Consider the following 19,680-nt stretch of genomic DNA (forward strand, 5'->3'; position numbering starts at 1 on the left):
GTAAGTGGGTATTACTAATAATTACCTCCCATGGATGCTAGCAACGCGTGAATGTATACAGTGTATTATATCTGTCTTTCAGCCATTCAGTCAGTAGCTTGTGCATTTTAAAAGAGCACAGAGAAGTAGGTGGAGGGATTCTTTTTTTTTTTCTTTCTCTTTTCTTATTTCAACCAGTGCAATTTTTCCTTTCTGCTGCCATTTCCCCGCTGACTCTGCCCGAGACAGTGGTTGCCTAGGAGACTGCACAGGGAAAGCAGAGCTGGAAGTGCTTTGCCTCTACAGTGCACATAACTGGCTGTAATTTCACATCACACATATTAGGGCTGGGCGATTTATTTATTTATATATATATATATATATATATATATATTCTCAAAACCAACATTTAGAACCAATAACTGAATAATCACACACTTTTCTTAAATTATGGTTTTGTTTTATTATTATTTCAACGAATCAACAGTTCGAGTTAGAATATATTTCTTTTTTTTTTTACTAAATCGATTGGTCTGATTATATTAACCACTTATGCATCATGCTTTGCTGTACAATGGTGACTTGCAAAGATAGTGAAAATAGCTGATATGCATGCTCACAAATGTAATTGGAAATAAAAAAAAGTCCTAATAATTGTAATCCAGGCAAAGGTTCGAAATAATCGCGCGCGCGCGCGCACACACACACACACACACACACACACCTTTGTCCATGCTCCTTACAGTCTTCCATCTGCATCCACTGAGTTCCACAGGAGAGAGTGATGTTTTACACCCACCATTCCTAATTCTCCCTTTCTTTCTCTCGTTGTCTCCACAGTTCAGTTCCACATCGCTCACTTGTATGAGATTCAGGTAAGCACCCTATTCCTATTCTATATCCAGTTTACTGAGTGCAAGCTTTTGTACACTATTACTCCTCTGGCGATTGATTTCTTGGCTGTTTTTGTTTCCTCTCTTATTTTCTTTATTCCAATAATATACACATTAACGATCCAGTCTTGCTGTTGGGATCTGTGATGAGGATGAGGTCGTTAAGTTCATGTCCGAGCTTGAAGTGGAAACAAATGATTGCCAGTACTCTTCTTATTCACGTTGGTGTGTATATCTGCCGGCATTAGAAAACTATTACATTCCTACAGCGAGTAAAACATACTGAGACATTGCTGAAGTTCACAACATACACTTATATAATTATATAAAACGACAATACATCGACCGTGTTTATTAGCTTTAGTGCATGTGGGAATGAACTCATCGGGCTGGGAGTCGGGACGCCCTTGGTTAGTTGTACTGTTATTAGCAGTGACATCCCTGGATACTTTCTTTTCTCTACTTTTGGTGTGTCACACAAACTAAGCACCTCTGCATCTCACCATGCGTTAACCCATTTTGACCTGAGATCAGATTCTAAAAATGTCTTCTACATCCTGACAGTTTTCTGAAAAAGCTATGTTTCTATGTCAGTCGTTCTTCGATTTTTCAAAAATAGCAGACCTACAAGCTCGTAGCGCGCCACTCGGTGGCGCGCTATGAGCTTGTAGATCTGCTATTTTTCAATAGCTAAAGCATAACATAATGCTATAACACCAAAAGGGGTTACCGCCCAAAATTGGTTAAGAGTGTCCAGTTGTCCTTGATTCTATCTCTGTGTGATGCAATGAAGTCATCAGGCTTGCAATGGAGAACTCCGCCGGGGGGGCTATGAAAACTAGGTGACTCCCACATCCTTCATAGCGTGTGGTTGTCCTTTATCAAACTGACACTCCATGTTCCCTATGAACGCAACGGGGGCGAACTCGGAACGAAGACGGAAGGAAAATTAGTTGTCTTTCGAGGGGGCAATGAACTCGGTGAATAGACCTACGATTAACCTGATGGCTATTTTAGAGAAACGGTAGACTTGTATACTTACAGAAATGGAACCAGTCCAGTATGTTCTGCAGCTGAACAGAATCATACGTTTATTTGACTGTGTTTAATCCGCAAACTTAAGTTATTATGAAACAGACTCTTTGCTGCTGAAGGTGCGTTTAAACCTGAAGATGTATGTTGTTGATGTTTCCAGTCACTTCTTTGGTCGCGCAGGTCAGCGTTGGTAAAACGTGAGATCTCTAGCTCTCTTCCCCCTCCCCTGGCCTGAGTGGTGGATTGTATTATTGATATATTGTTGATATAACGGATGCAAAATGTGCACAGTAGGCCTAATTTAACTTTGGGAGTGTAACCAAGTCCAAATGAACCCGCTCGTTCCATTTTCTATCTCAAAACACCTACAGCCAAGCTAGAAAACACCAAAGACGGCTCGGTTAAATATATTTAACATAATTCCTGCTACTATGTCGTTTATGAGCAGCAAAATCTGTTCCGACCTATGTCGTTGCAATGGGCTTGTACATTGTTTTTGGATGAATTAAACCACCGGGGCTCTGAACAACATCAATGCTGATTGGCTGTCAGGACGCAATGCGTGGAGTCAGGGGGGTGAAGCGAAGGTTGCTTCAGTCGGATTTTTCCAGCTGGGGCGAATATACCAGTCGACTGTTCGCTTCACTCACGTCGCCCTGTTCGCCTCCTTCGTGGCGTGTGAGATATGCAAGTGGGAAATGAAATGTATCCTACAGATTTCAGTTATTTTGTATTTATTGTGAGAAATATCATCACATTCATTGTGAGTTTTTGGTGTTAGAATGCAATAAAGTAGAGCAAGTGTAAATGGTAAAATGTTGAAGTGGTGGTACTGTGAGCCCTAGTTCTTTTTTTGTCTTAGAAATAAGCAGTCGGTAATAATTGGTCTTGCACGCTCATTCATCTAGTTGGGAGATAAGTGAGTGATCATTTATCATGCCTTGTCATCGCGCACACACACACACACACACACACACACACACACACACACACACACACACACACACACACAATGCTGGCACCCAGGCTGCTTCCTGTGTTGACCCAAGCAGTAAATAATTAGTCACTGGAAAGACAATGAAGTCTCTACATTTACCACTTGGTCCATTTTGGTCAATCCATTTGCTTTCTTTTCCCTTCTTTCCTCAGTTCTTCATGTTAAAAACTTTTGTTCATTTACATGCAGCCTGTAACCAGGCCATGACGTACCGTAATTTCCGGACTATAAGCTGCACCTGAATATAAGCTAAATTTAGGGAAAAAAATAAATGTGTACATATACAAGCGGCACTGGACTGGTGGCCATAGAGATAGATTTAGAAGGTCCCCTAGTGGCCGTTAGCTGTAAAAATCCATAGATTAGCCGCACTGTTGTATAGGCGACTGTGGCTCAAGAGGTAGAGCAGGTCGTCCAATGATCCATGGGTCGGCGGTTCGAATCCCGGCTCCTCCTGTCTACATGTCGAAGTGTCCTTGGGCAAGACACTGAACCCCAAATTGCTCCCGATGTGCTGGTTGGTACCTTGCATGGCTTCCGCCGCAATCGGAAGTGTATGAATGTGTGTGTGTGAATGGGTGAATGTAATGTAATGCACAATCTATGTAAAGCGCCTTGGATAAAGGCGCTATATAAATGCACCATTTACCATTTAGGCCGCAGGGTTCAAAGCATGGGAAAAAAGTAGCGGCTTATAGTCCGGAAATTACGGTATATCCATTTCTCAGCACAAATAATAATTCTTAACACAGCCACCAGGGTTTACTGGCGAACTATATACTAGTATTTTATTTCAACATTTCCAAAGTAAAGACATGCAATGGCTATTTTGCAGTCTGAAACGGAAGGCTGTATGTTTCTGAACCAATCAGAGCATCGCATCCCTTCAGGCGATGGGACGGTAGCTCTGCTACACGCGTGACTCATGGAGTTTGTTTACAAGCCAGACAGTCGGCCAGCTATGCCAGTTTGCTGCTATGTGGCTTATTTCCAACCTATAATGTTTTCAGATACATATTTTAGCATTCTGATTAAGTTTGAAATGAGTAATACACTGTCTGGAATCTGGATGTCATCTTGAATGAGACTAAAACCGTAGTTCTGTCAGCTATGTTTGGAGGACGACGCAGCAATGGGAGTCAAACGGGTGAATGAAATCAAGATTAATTTCTATTCATGCAGGGCTTCCTTGACACGTCATCACGCAGCATGTTTTTTGATTTTTGGCAACAGCCGTTGCTAGGCAACACCTTGCTCAGACCCTCCCAATCTGTTTGGGTGCACGGCGGCGCACCCATTCACTTCCTTGTTTACAGCCCAACTTTAACCCATTCAGGCCTGACGTCGAAATTAAAAAAAGTTTTCTAAATCATGACAATTTTCGGAAAGATTTGAGGCACATTTTAACGGTTTTTCAAAATGGGTTATGGGTTAAATCATATTTTCTCTGAATCCACGCTGCATTTGTGCTGATTGACCATAACGTGGATGTTCTAGGCTAATTTCTGACTTCATATGTACAATATTAACGCTTATTTTTTTTCCTTTTTTTTTTTTTTATAAAGATTTGTTTTTGGCTTTTGTGCCTTTATTGATAGTTACAGTGAAGATAAACAGGAAAGGGAGGGAGAGAGAGAGAAGGGGAGAGATATGCAGCAAAGGTCGTCATGAACGGGACTCGAACATGCGACACGCTGTCAGACCAGAGCCTATATGTGGCATGATGCGCCTGGACCACTAGGCCAGTGACTGACCAATATTAACGCTTCTAAAGAGAGATCTGACTTACGCTAGCCATGTAGAAATGGAACATTTCACTTGCCGGTTTTTGGGGCGAACAGACGGCGGGCGTTTTCAGATTAAATCTCCCTCGTCTGCTTGGCACTCTAGCGCCTTCATTCTGAAAGATTCAGCGGCACTGTTAATTGAGGGTCATTGTTGGAGTCGCTAGACCCGTTTTCTCTTGTATGATGTAATGGCTCAGGACCTGAGCCATTACCTCATACAAGAAAAACTCAGCCTCAGGTTGGTTTTGAATAGAGGTTAAACTGAGCGGTGATTTGAATGGAATCTAGGACATGAGAAATTCTCATTGCATGGTCTCCAATGTACCCTTTAGCATATTTATGCTTTAATGATGGCTGCCCATTTTGAAATCTCATCACCTGCTGCTACGGTGGCTCCGCATAGTGAACATGCACGCACGATCACACGCACACTTAAGACACACTCGCCATTCACCACTAGGCTTCTACAAACAGACCATCGAAATGGGTTTGGTACTCCCACAGTGCATGGTTTTCACCTTCTCAAAAGGGAATGTGTATGTCAATACGAGCAACGTTGAGAGAGCCTCGATTATATTTAGGGAGAGAGCGTGTTTGTGTGACAGAAAGTTTGTGTGACAGAAACAAAATGCTTCAGAGCAATATTGACGTAACTAGGTGAAACATACAATATATATATATATATATATATATCAGCTTAAACCCACCCATGCAACACTTTGTTTTCAAGAGTGTTGCGCACAAATGTCAGTAGCATTACAAAGTTGTATACAAAAAAGAAAACGGCGTCGCAATTTTCAGCAATGGGATACGTTTTTGGTGGGTAGATCTTGTTGAGCTGGTCATTTTGAAAGTAGCTCTCAAGTCAAATTAGTGTGGCCGGTGACCACCCCTGGTGTAGAGAGTGAGTGGGCGACAAAGAGAGAGGGGGGAGAGGCTCTACTTACTGTGACCAGAGTAGAGTTAATTAGATGGTCTTTCAGCCTACATATAGTAACAGTCACATGATGGTAAGGAGGGTGATGTGTGAATGACTCATCCTTGCTTCAGCTATACCGACAATTTTGGGGGTTTTTTGGGCTGGTAATATACTGGTACTAGTCAAGTGTAAACACAGCTTAATTGTTTTACTATATTATCAGAATATTTACTGATACACAATGCTTAACTAATCATGATGAATCGACACAAATCAATCTGATCTACCATTGCGCTCATCATGCCCTTGAATCACTTCCTGCACTTTTACACAGTTACCTGTTCAAATCTCATGGTGCACTAGTTCATCAGACCTCATGTCGGTCCCATACTTGTCTTAACCAGGAAGGAACCACATAAGTGCCAATCTGTCAAATGTGCCAGTGTTTACCCTGAGATGACTTTGTTCAGACAGGAACAGCCCTGTGTGTGTGTGTGTGTGTGTGTGTGTGTGTGTGTGTGTGTGTGTGTGTGTGTGTGTGTGTGTGTGTGTGTGTGTGTGTGTGTGTGTGTGTGTGTGTGTGTGTGTGTGTGTGTGTGTGTGTGTGTGTGTGTGTGTGTGTGTGTGTGTGTGTGTGTGTGTGTGTGTGTGTGTGTGTGTGTGTGTGTGTGTGTGTGTGTGTGTGTGTGTGTGTGTGTGTGTGTGTGTGTGTGTGTGTGTGTGTGTGTGTGTGTGTGTGTGTGTGTGTGTGTGTGTGTGTGTGTGAGGGTCTGCAGACGTGGGGGCGGGTGGCTGTGGTGATTGCTTAGTTGGGACTGATAACGGCACAACACTGAGGCTGCACACATGCGCACGCACACACACACTCCAGATCAGTCCCAAGGTCAATAAGGTCACTGAGAAAGAAACTGTGGCCTCACCTCGGAGTTGGCAGCTCAGGTTTCCCAAAATACAAAGCATGCACCTCGGCGAACTCGCACCTAAACAACACACATTTAAAGCTGCCAGACATGTTGAGTCTGGCCTGTCCTGTGCTCCTCTGACCCTCCCCCCTCTGTGTGTATGTGTGTGTCCGGTCATTACAGTGGGTGTGAGAAGATCTCCAGACTCTTTGTGTCCATCCAGAGAGACCATAAAACACACTGACCCTTCTTCTGTCTGGCTTAAACGACCACTCTTGTCTCTCTCCTGTCCGTCTCTTCTCTCTCTATCTCATTCTGTCTGCAGAAGAAATACAGAGCAGCAAAAGAGGCATATGAAAGTCTATTACAGACGGAGAATCTTCCTGCGCAGGTGAAGGCGACCACTCTGCAACAGCTTGGTGAGTTTTCTTTCTTCTTCTGAGCCCATTATGGCGCCTTCACAGAACATTCCTGTGCCTGTGTTGTCAAAAGCAACGCATCATGTCCCCGTTGGGTTGAAAAAGTGACTTGAATTCTTGTCGTGCTTTGATTGATGATTGCATCACACTGACCCACTGAACTGCTATCCTACTGGAATTGTTAATTCATGTCACCACTCTCTTGATTTATTTGTCGTTGGGTTCAAAGAAAAAGCATGACATAGATATGCTTCTCAGAAGCAAGATCGTCAAGGATAAAAGACAAAGTATTAGACTGAGGTTGTGGTCTCAGACAAACAAAACAACTTTAAAGACTAATAAAAGCTATTTTGCAATACTAAAAGCAACGTAAAATAAATCAAATGTATTATAACACGTGGCCAGATGACTTGAGCCGCAGGTTTACAAAATATTCTTTTCACACTTTCCAGTCCTAGAATTGTTTTTACTCAATTAATTTCTTCTTCTGATTCAATTTAGTAATGGTGCTTCTACTACGTGGTGTTTGAGTGCTGGTCTTAGGCAGTGAATGAACTGACTCATACGGGGTTGCATCATGCTGTTGGCTCTGAGCTCTAGCAATTCCCAAATGGCTTCTCACTTTCCCTTCCCCTCATCCCACTATTGCCCAAGTCGCTCCCTGTGCTCCAGAGCCTCTGGGATGAAGGCTGTGCAGCTGCTTCATTGATTGTTGTTCTGTTTTTAGTGGAATTGCGGATATAGGCATATCAATCACATTTCATATTTGGACTTTATAGCTGCACTAATACAACATACCTTATTTCACCAATGTTTCATGCAGCCTGAAACGGCAGGACTAACCTGAATTGTAGTTTTTTTTTCTCATTCAATTTGTATTTGTTTTCTGATCAAGCAAAAATACAATATAATCATTTAAAGTATACAAAATTGAACTTAAAACGTGCACGCACGCGCACACACACGCACACACACACAAAACCCCCTCCCCCCGCCGTGTTGTAAACACTGGGTCAGACTTGCTCCCGTTGCATTCGGTCAGCCTAGTGTCAATCAAATGTTTTGGTACTGGGGTCTAGAGTATCTGGCCCGGTTCAGAGTAAGAGTGCTTGAGGGTATCGGGCCGATACCGGTATCGGTACATCTCTGCTACATTGTTTCATAGAACACGTGACATGATTTGTGTTCTGTACATTTTGCATTTGCAATGTTGAGTACAGGGCTACTAGCCTCGGAAACCCAGACGTTTTTATTTCCTGGGAGAAAATAAAAAGTCTGGGACGAGTCCACTTCAATTCGGCATAGAGTAGCGCAAATGTCGATCACTCTCTGCTGATTTCTGATCGTCTGCACCTTTGTTAAATTGACGCACACACCCGTACACACACACACTCCTCTCTCTCTGTCGCTCTAATGAATTAGTCTCATGTCACGCAGCTGGGTCTAGATTCTCCCGGCGGATCCTGCCGGGAGCTGCCTATGCCATAGAAAGCATAGGTGGACCCCAGGCTACAGGGCTACAGGCCTACCAAAGTGACTGAATTATTGGTATTGATGGTAATGGTATCTGTTATCATTAGCCTGATTGAGGCAACAGTTATGTTGGATGCATAACGGTGTTTTTCCACAATTTATGCTTTTTTTTTTATATCGATTTTCATTTTGGACGCTTTTACACTTCCCTATTAGGTCATTATGTTCAATCACAGTCAACGTCACAGTATAAACGTCAGTGACTGCTGGTCACTCTGTCGCCTGCGTGTTCCCAGAGACCCAGACTAGGATTAGGAAGCAGGTTACTAGGGCTTGCTGACACAGCTAATGCTGCTAATGTTGGTTACTCTGTAGTCAGCACTACCATATGTGATTGTATGCTGCATGCCAGCTTAGTAAAGGAGAGAATTGAGTAATTCTTGAGCCAATCTCCTCCCTTCCCTAAAGCCATTCTGTTGGGCTGATGTGATATACTTGTTGCTCTGTGCATGTGAATTGAAATGAATTGAATTGTTAAGACAGATGCTGGGTGATTTGGTTGGTGTGCTGTGGTAGGGTTGTCAAATAATGAAGTCTCGAATAATCTTAACTTGACGTTGGGGGGGCCGAAGGCTGATTTTTGACTGAACGTGGTTTCGTCAGATAGTTTTTTTTTCCTCAACTGATTCTTGTAACTTGGGGTCACCTTTTAACATTTTAAGAGGTGCAATCAGGTACTCTGAATTTCAGGGCTGTTTTTAAGCTCAGCAGTCCATATACTGAAATAACATACTTGACGAAGTAGAATCACAATCAGAAGAACTTTCAGAAGCATTCAACCAAGCCAATGAAATTGTAAATGTGCCTTTTATATTTTGAATGGGAGCACATATTACCTAATTGTGCTTCAATAACTTAACCCATTGAGACCTGGAACGCATCCATGTCACGTTAGCGTTTAACCACATTAACCATTAACCCATTTTGGGGCGGGAACCCCTTTTGGTGTTTTAAACATTGTTATAATTTAGCTATTGAAAAATAGCAGATCTACAAGCTCATAGCGCGCCACCGAGTGGCGCGCTATGAACTTGTAGGTCTGCTATTTTTGAAAAATCGTTAAAATGTGCCTCAAATCTTTCCGAAAATTGTCATGATTTAATTTCGACGTCAGGCCTGAATGGGTTAAAACCTATTCAGTGTTACTCAGCCAATTGCTGTCCAAGGGTTCAGAATTCAGATCCACCATGGGAGAGCAGTTAGAAGGTCTACACAAACCTTAAAGACATAGGGAAATTAAGTGTTTTTCACACTTTTAGAGCATATCCAATCTATGCCAAAACAATGGGAAAATTTCCATTTACAATTGATGCATTTAGACCAAGTATCTTTGCATTAAATAATATAAAGCTTTATTTTCGGGGATTTGTTTGTGTTTCGGGCATTAAGGGCTTAATAACTAAAAATGCTCAAGGGATATCACTGGGCATCCTCTTGATTATTGTTAAGAGGTGACCCCAAGCTACAAGAATCAGTTGAGAAATAAAACTATCTGACGAACCACGTTCACCCCCACGGCTCCCAGACTAACACTAACACACACACACACACACACACACACACACACGCGCACACGCAGTGCATACGTGCGTACAAAATTGCACAATTGCAGGTGTGTAGAATAGATAATTTAGAAGTAATTTAGAAATCTAAAGTGACTTGTGAATTGTCATATTTAGTCTTAGTCATCATAGCTCATTTTTATTTAGTTTTCCTCAGTGAAAAAAGGTAGTCGACGAACATTTTTAGTTTTAGTCAACAAAAACTGTGTGCGTGCGTGCGCCGCCACCTCGAGATTCCATTCCAAATCGCTGTAGTATGTAACTTCCGGGAGTCTGATCGGAAGTGTCGTGTATTGAAAATTGTGGTGACATGGTGCCGCCGGGGAGCCAATAGAAAGACGGGAAGCATGGTTGCCAGGTCCGCGTATAAGCGAGTGTTTTTGTTTGTAAGGGATTTCACTGTGCAAAGAGCGTAGGTGACACCAGTTGTTGCTTGGATAGAAGCGTGCGTAGTCTGCGTGTTGGGTCTGTTTTCACTCTGCAAAGAGCGTAGGATTTTAACTTCCTTAACACACCCACCAGTTCTTGGCTGTAATATAGTGATGAATTCAACAGCAGGGCGCACTGACTGTCTCTAGGGGGAGGACGGAATGTGTGGACGGATTGCTTTTCTAGTTCATTATTAGATTATTAAAACTAGTCCTTACCTGTTCGAAAGCCTATTATTAATATATGCATTTTGAGGCAGGTGGTCCACGAAGCAAGCAAAGCTCTGTTTCTCTCTCTCTGTTTCTCTCTCTCTGACACGCACGCACGCACGCGCACACACGATCGTTGAGAGAGAGAGGCTTGCCTCGTTCTCAAGAGATTGTGCATTATTAATCATAACGCGGTTAACACGCGACACACGTGCTTGCGATACGTCAGCAGACACACACGCGCAACCTCTTAATTTGTAAACACGTGCAGTTACAACACGTACAATTCGGTAGGAACGGAAGGCAACAAAATTCGATAGGAAACTGATAATGGTGTAACCCAACGGGCATTAAACGCTAATAAACATTAGATGTCCTGATACTGTATCGTTATTGGAAAAGTATCTGCATCGGCCCTTATTTGTCATATCGGTATCGGGGAATATGCCAGTCGAACCACCGATCCGACACAGGGTTAAGGGGTTGACGCTCTGGCAGGTAAATAAAATGTTGGAGCATGTGGAGTTTGCTTTCGAGTTGCCCAAACTACAAGTGCACATTTGAGTGAGGAGTCTGCTATAAACATAACACGAGATATATAGCTAGATAGATATAAACACAACACGAGATCACAACACTGGTATTGGTTATCGGTATCGGCTAACACAGAAATTGTGGGATCGGATCAGGAACGAGAAAAGTGTATCAGGACATCCCTAATAAACATCGTACAGTTTGATATTTAGAAAAGGCCTCGTTAAGGTTACTGGTCAATGTCTGAGTGCAGAGCCATTGGTGCAGCCAGAGAGGAGCAGCGACAGACAGACATTCCCTTAATTATATGTTAATTGTATACTAATTATTCTAAAAGTAAGTAAGGGTATCTAGAATATCTAGAATGTTTTGCTTGCCTGTCATTGGAGGTAGAAATATAATTCTAGTCACATGCTAGTGGCTACTGTACGGTTAGCACTGCATTGAGGTTTATGCTGGCTTAAATACAGCATAGAACCTGTACATGCTGCAGCCAATCAGATATTATACAGAATAGGCTGTTTTAGAGACCGAAGGGTAGGCTATGATAATGATTTACTGTGGTACAACAGTTGACTCTACGTACATATTCGTACCCGCCGCCTATGGGACGTTATCTGCCAGCTACGTACATATTCGCCCCCCCGCCCATTTACGCCATATATGAAGCAGTTGAGCCGAAAATCAGCTTTTAACATTGGTCCGGTTGCTAGGCAACGCCTTCGTCACCCCCAGCACCAGGATCTTTGCACACAGCCCCATAGACCTCCATTCAAAGGATAGGATTTTCAAAGCCTTGTAACTGGAAATGCGAGCGCTGTCCATGGTGATCGGCATCCATCCAAGGTGTCATTTGTGATTTTTGTACCGCATCGCTCCCGAAATGTTAACGTTTCTGGCAAAAGATAAAAGATAAAAAGATTAGCCTGCGCTAACAATAGCCGTTCGTTTCAATGGTGGTCTGGAGGCTGGTAAAATGCAGATCTACAAGCTCAAAGTTTCCGAGCGACACGGTCATTGTATGACAAACAAATATGAGTTTTGATTGATTGTGGTGATGTTTTTAAGAAGTTTGTTAACAGTACAGGTTGTACAGTCAAAGGTTATGCTAAATAGATATTTCATAATGCATTTCCATTGTGGTCCATTGTCAATTCATCAGTAATGCATAATGGTAGAAAACTTAGTAGCATCAAAAGGTATATTTTCAGAGAAAGGAGGGTTGTGGGCGGGGGGCAGAGGATACTCACATTACCTTTGTAAGCGTGTTCTCGACATTCAGATGGCAAGTGTCCTCTTGTGGATATGGCTGTATTGACCAGTTCTGAGATTACATTATGTGCCTCATTTTCTATGCAATCAATAATAACATATTATAATCAAAAATCAGCCAACTTTATTAGCTCAGTTGACAGCCTGTCAGATTCACTGAAATATCGCAATTTATAATACCACGGTTTTTAAATCGAATTTTGAAGTTTTATTTATTTTTTATTTTTTTTCATGACAGTAAGACTGACTGATGTTATCTGGCTGCATTGAAGTGTATGATTTAAACTTTTCATGGTTTATAATAAGTTTATAATAGTTTTAGTCTAGTATAAAAAAGCAAAGTAACGTTGGAGGCTAAATCACAATATCGAATCGCTATATAAATAATATCAATCGAATCGGCACCCTAGGTATTGGGATCGAATCTGGAGGTAAGTGAATCATCCCACCCCTAAAGCACACAAACCTCCACTTTCAAGGCTGGAAGGAAATGAAGTAATCAATCTATAAATAAACCTGTGAGCTTTTAGATGAACCGCTAAATCACCCCGCCCAAGTATAACACACACTTCTGCAACATCGCTCTGTTCAAACACAGACAGAGGCAACCCTTTGCTTTTGCATGCAGTGTGCACAATGTTCCTCCCCATCGTAAAATCTCATTCTCTCCCGCGGGAGTTGTCATGGTGACCCATGAGACACGCCACAGGTGTTAAGGAAAATGAATGGGAGTTGTGTGTGTGTGTGTGTGTGTGTGTGTCTTCCCTCAGGAATATGACCGACACAAACTTCCTGCTTAGCAGCTAGACATTGCATGTTACTATCCTATCCTGTCGTGAGTGTGTGTGCGTGTGTGTTTGTGTGCGTGTTGATTTGGCATGTGGCCAGAGGTGTGGCGGCGACCAGGGATGAGTTGTTTGTGAAGGTTTTGGCTCGGTTGGGACCTGTGTGTGTGTGGGTGAGGGGGGGGGGGGGGGGGGGGGGTGGAACAGCCCCCCTCCCCCACTGCCTGCCTCGCTCTCAACTGCGGTCATCAGAGAGCTGCAGAAAGATGAGCCATTTGTTCTGTTTATGAGACTTTTACACATCAGACGGCAGACCGGCTCACCTCTCCCCTTGGCTGGCTCTCCCTGTGTCTTTCAGCTTCTTTTGGCCTAATGGATCATTCATTATGATCTAGTACCCTCTATAAATATACGTCCAGTAGCAGCTGTTGGACATTGCTCAACCCACCTGTGTGTGTGTGTGTGTGTGTGTGTGATGTATTTTATATATTTTTTTGTTTTTACTTATTATGATTGGAATATGGTTCTGTATGGCTTAGCCCTGTTCTGCTCTGCTCTTCCAGGCTGGATGCATCATACGGTGGAGCAGCTTGGAGATAAAGGCACCAAGGACAGCTATGCCATCCAGTGTCTGCAGAAGTCTCTAGAAGCAGACCCCAACTCGGGCCAGTCTTGGTACTTCCTTGGCAGGTAGGATGAAAATGAATGAGCGTGGTTGGTTGGTTGTGACACCATGTCACACAGTCTGTCTCTATATAAATGAATGAGCGTGGTTGGTTGTGACACCATGTCACACAGTCTGTCTCTATATAAATGAATGAGCGTGGTTGGTTGGTTGTGACACCATGTCACACAGTCTGTCTCTATATAAATGAATGAGCGTGGTTGGTTGGTTGTGACACCATGTCACACAGTCTGTCTCTATATAAATGAATGAGCGTGGTTGGTTGTGACACCATGTCACACAGTCTGTCTCTATATAAATGAATGAGCGTGGTTGGTTGTGACACCATGTCACACAGTCTGTCTCTATATAAATGAATGAGCGTGGTTGGTTGTGACACCATGTCACACAGTCTGTCTCTATATAAATGAATGAGCGTGGTTGGTTGTGACACCATGTCACACAGTCTGTCTCTATATAAATGAATGAGCGTGGTTGGTTGTGACACCATGTCTGTCTCTGAATGGAGATTTTGTGCTTGTTAACCCATTTAGACCTAAGTTCGATTCTACAAATGTCTTCTAAATCAGTTTTTAGAGAAACCCATGTTTCTATGTTTCATGTCAAGGACCCCAAACATATGTATTTGGTCGCCGACCCCCATCTGAAAATATGTTGTTTCAAGGACGTCCCAGAAGCAAAGATTTGAGTTAAAAACATTCGTTCTGAAAAAAATATATTATTCTATATTTGCACCACATTTTCACGATTTTTCAAAAATAGCAGAGCTACAAGCTCGTATGAGCTATGAGCTTGTAGATCTGCTATTTTTCAATAGCTAAATTATAACTGTTTAACACCAAAAGGGGTTCCCGCCCAAAATGGGTTAAGGCTGTATGGACACTTTTCAGTAGGAGCGATCAGTGCCTTTTGAGAGTTAAATAAGTGTTCACTATCTACAGGCTAATTGACATGTTTGGCATGTATTTTTGAGAAAATGATCGAGATGGAGAGGAAAGAAATCACACTCGTGTGAAGTGAGGGGCGCTTTACCAACCCATATCATCTTACATCATTGCGATATAACATAATGTCATATGCCGATTTGCTCAGTGACAGACAAAACAAACATTAAACTCTGTTCATTGTTAATGGCATTTCATGTTTGTGATAGTAAACCATATAGGAGGGCCTAGCTCCCCTGAAAAAAAAGAATGAATGAAAAACAAATCACCAGAACCAAGGACGGGTGAATTTGGCAACCTGCTCAATATAAATATTTGAAAGGGGATCAAAGGGCCTCCAGACATATTGGTTGCCACACAGGTTGAAGAGATCATCATTGCATGTCTGGCTTCCAACTCACTGTGTGGATGCCTTCCCATCATCTCAAGCTTCTCTTATTCCCTGGAAGGTTCTTGCATTTCCATCAACACTGGTGACTCCTATTCTAACTGACACTGTACAACGTCTAGAGAATCAGACCCTTCTTCACAATGAGTCTGCTTGCCTACTTATCCAAACTCCCTCCTGGATTCCGGTTGTTACCTGCACCCAGTCCAATAGTTAAAAGTTGAACTTTCGTTCAACTTTGAACGAAAGTTGCGCTAATAATTTAGAAATAGGTCAACAATACAAATGACGTTAGTTTTGTGAATTAATTTACTTTTACTGCGTGGCCCCAGTGCCCCCCACAAAATGACCGGAACTATTTAACCCATTCTGGGCGGGAACCCCTTTTGGTGTTTTAACTAAGCATTATGTTATACTTTAGCTATATACTTTAACTATATACTTTAGCTCATAGCGCGCCACCGAGTGGCGCGCTACGAGATTGTAGGTCTGCTATTTTTGAAAAATCGTAAAAATGCGGCACAAATATTTGAATATATATTCTTTCAGAGCAAAAGTTTTTTTTTATTTCGACGTCAGTCCTAAATGGGTTAAGTTAAAAAAAATCTGCACTATCCCATTAAGTGGTATCTATTAAAAAACATTCCACAACGATTTTTCTAAAATAGCATATCTACAAGCTTGCAGCGCAGCAGAAAGTGACGCACTGTAAGCTTGTAGATCTGCTCTTTCTAATGCCAACTTGTACTACTTTTTGCACGGATGCTTTCTCCTTTTTGATGGGTTTAAAACGGCCTGGAGTGCTCACAAAAGCCAGAGAGGACGGTTAATATACCCCCAAAATGTTTAAAAGTGAAATATCCTTTTAAGCGTATTTATGGCAAAATTATGTTGGATGTCTGTTACATAACGTGAAAGACTGAATCGATGTTGGTCCCTCTGGTTGTTTCCCCTGTGTCCAATCTGTCCCTCCAGGTGTTTTCTAAACTAGGTTACATGCTGTGTGGTGAACGCTCTCACTGATTTGCTGTGGTATGTGAGGGGTAGACCGGTGATGCTAAAGTGAAGCTAGCCCAGCATAGCATTTCTCCCTTTAGTTCTTTGATGAAACACTGGCTTCAGAATCAGAAAGACTTTATTGTCACACCTTAAAAACTTTACAGTAAAAAGGGTGAAATTCATTTGTCAGGGCTCTTCAGACTTTCAGTCCATTAATAAAAAACAGTATACAACTATATAAAAACATCATTACATAATAAAAAGCTCACACCCACAGATCTTCTATGTCTATGTCTGCTCCACCCTCTCCATTGCAGAGGAGTCGGAGGACAACGTCCAGTGTTGTATTGATGTCCTTCATCAGGCATGTGACGGTGCTTCAAGTGTCTTGAGTTGTTGTTGTCTCTCTCATGTCTCTCCCTCTCATCTCTCCCCCTGCAGGTGTTATTCCAGTATTGGGAAGGTTCAAGATGCCTTCATCTCCTACCGCCAGTCCATTGATAAGTCGGAGGCCAGCGCTGACACCTGGTGCTCCATAGGGTAAGTGACCTGAATTGGAACCAATCTGTCGCCACAATTACTGCAATGTATATTGCCGCTGAGAGGAAAGGGAGAGGACCGTATAGCCTCTGTGCCAGTTAAGATGAGCCACAAGCGACTGCACTGCGACAGGGGACCACAGGGAGAGTGTGGATGGGAAGGTAGCGGAGGAAGTGTGGATGTATAGACGGCGGAGTGGGGGAAAAGGAGGGGGGGGAGGCGGTCCTTCGGGACCGAGAGATGGGACTGCGACGATAAGGACTTAAATCCAGCAGGACAGACCGGTGGTGACTGTGTCGATCTCCACCCGCAGGGTGCTGTACCAGCAGCAGAACCAGCCCATGGACGCACTGCAGGCCTACATCTGTGCCGTGCAGCTGGACCACAGTCACGCCGCCGCCTGGATGGACCTGGGCACCCTCTACGAGTCGTGCGGGCAGCCGCACGACGCCATCAAGTGCTACATCAACGCCACGCGCAGCAAGGCCTGCCTCAACACCGCCGCACTCACGCAGCGCATCAAACTGCTGCAGGTATGGGGCGCCGTTGGCGCGGCGTGGCGAGTCACGGCTGCCACTTGTGTCTGTTAGATGTCGTGCAGTATGTTGGTGCCTGTGCATAGCCTGCATTTAAAGTGTTGTGCATAATGCAAGCATTGCCAATGCTATTGGCTTTGTTTTTATTTATTATTTTAATGATCTATTTTGATATATGGTCATCACTGAGATATGAATAGTAATTCATATTGGTGTGTTTGAATACATTTTATCACCTGTAATTGTAAAGGCATAACTCCATGGCATTGAACATTGTTTTTGACAAATTACTTTTCTTTAATTTGATTGTACCATCTCCCTAAAGGGGTTACTATATACAATGTTTTGATATGAACTCTACACAGTAAAATCCTCAGTGTAAAATTTACTCAGAGGGGGTGTTATATGGACCCGGTGCATTTGGTTACATTTGTACCATCTCTGAGTGAAATTGACACTGAGAATTTACAGTGCAAATAACTCTGTAGGTGCTCTATAGAAGTGACTTTTCTGATTTGAAGCCAAGAGCAGCACTGAAGTCATTTGTCTCACGCGGTTTCTCCTAGGCTCAATTGTGTAACCTACAGCCAGGTAGTCTGCAAAGTAAGAGCAAAATGCTTCCTAGTATTGAGGAGGCGTGGAGCTTACCCATCCCTGCTGAGCTCACATCCAGGCAGGGCGCCTTGAACACTGCACAGCAGGTGAGACCCAGCACAGAGTGGAGATCCCAGTCTTTTCAGGGAAACCCATCTGCATACTAAAAAGTCACAGTAGCTAGCTATGGCAGAGGCTCCGTTCCAGCACTTTCAAATGTTTTCTATTGACTTTTTGTTTTTGCCAATGTAGTCATTATTCAAAATCCATCCCCATGTTGTCCCTGTCACTGCTGACCTCTACTGGTTGGTGCTGGGGAGGTTGTAGACAACCACGCTCTCCTCTGATACACGTAACATTGCCGGCCACCTCTTTTCACCTGACGGCAAAGAGTTTCACCGGTACAGACTCAGTTCTGCTCCATGCTAAAGTTGTACGTGGTGCTTATGCGGGGACAGAACATACTTCCCACCCGCAAACGCAGCCATTTGTGTTTGTTGGCACACCCGGCCAAGCTGGATGCACCGTGGATGATTCGAACGCCGCCCATCTCCACAGTGGTGAACAGGAACTTTACTCCTGCACCACCCAGATGCCCTATTTCAGTCCTCTGTTCTATACTGTGGAACTCATAGCAGTGTGTCTCAACAACTGTAAAATGGGGGGAAATCAGGACACAGTTTGAAAGAAGTGGAACGGGGCCTGTAGCATGAATAGCCTAATTCCTAGAGTAGTAGATAACCTTCATGGTGCCTCTCCTTGTCACTTCCTAAGTGTAAAAATAATTAGGCAATGCTATTACCACTCATCATGTTCCACACACTGCACTCGTGTTTGCTGCCAGGAACGGCCGGTCCCGTGCGCCCGCCTGGGATTTCATTTTAAGTTATGCCGTTAGTCATACAAGGATGCCTTGTCATTGTACATTGTAACTCACTCAGTTAAGCTGGAAATGCATGCTTGATGCATATTAATTCATTCACTATATTCTGTATGTCTTTTCTTTTGTTGTTGTTATTGGACTGCAACGGCAGGGCCAGCCATAGAAATGCAAAAGTCTCTGACTGACTGACCGACCAAGTCACTGACTGATGAAGTCACACCACTGGTAGTCCAGTCGAGTGTTGGATGTACACATTGGCCGTTGCTCTTTCAAAATGATGCGTGAGCGGTTTCCCATTAAGTCACCAGGGGCCGTTGACAGCGGCTCTACAATCTTGCATTATGCCCACAGGTGTCTTCAGTTATGTCCTCAGCTTCCTCAGAAGGAATTTACAGCAGCACCACTCGGCTCATTCCAAACAGGGTGCATACTGGTTAGACATGGGTTAAGGTTAGGTTTAGGTGTGCTGCCCTGTGGGAGGTTAGGTTTAGGGTGAGTGTTTGAGATAGGTTGTAGTTGTAGTTGTACGACTAATGACTGGTCTAACCAATGACTAGTCTAAACCAAAAACTGTCTAAACTAAGTACTGCACCCATTCCAAACTTCTTGCAGGCTAAGATCAGAATATTTTAAAATGCAATAAATATATTGTTTTTTAAAAAAAAGAACAGAATATTTTGCTCCTCCTGGATAATATAATATCCTGATTAACTTCATCCCTGGGCCTCAACTCGGCAGATTGTCGCCACATCCTGTATCCGGCCCTCTAGCATTTTGCTGATTGATTTTAATGTCAAAACATGGTGACACACATGTTGCACCTTCCAATGTATCCATCCCAAAGAACCAAGAAAAC

General features: G+C 43.1%; 1 protein-coding gene across 3 annotated transcripts in view; it reads left to right on the forward strand.

Annotated features, from left to right (window-relative positions):
• kdm6a (lysine (K)-specific demethylase 6A) overlaps positions 1-19,680 on the forward strand; it is a 63,364-nt gene that overhangs the window by 24,986 nt on the left and 18,698 nt on the right. For all 3 annotated transcript variants that reach the window (XM_079518796.1, XM_079518797.1, XM_079518798.1), the window contains 6 exons: positions 820-854; positions 6,838-6,931; positions 13,819-13,945; positions 16,713-16,811; positions 17,125-17,344; positions 17,914-18,048. In XM_079518796.1, the coding sequence (XP_079374922.1) occupies positions 820-854; positions 6,838-6,931; positions 13,819-13,945; positions 16,713-16,811; positions 17,125-17,344; positions 17,914-18,048 (710 nt within the window). The remainder of the gene's footprint in view (positions 1-819; positions 855-6,837; positions 6,932-13,818; positions 13,946-16,712; positions 16,812-17,124; positions 17,345-17,913; positions 18,049-19,680) is intronic.

Source organism: Electrona antarctica (genome assembly GCF_951216825.1).
Source record: "Electrona antarctica genome assembly, chromosome: 13".
NCBI classification, from domain to species: Eukaryota; Metazoa; Chordata; class Actinopteri; order Myctophiformes; family Myctophidae; genus Electrona; species Electrona antarctica.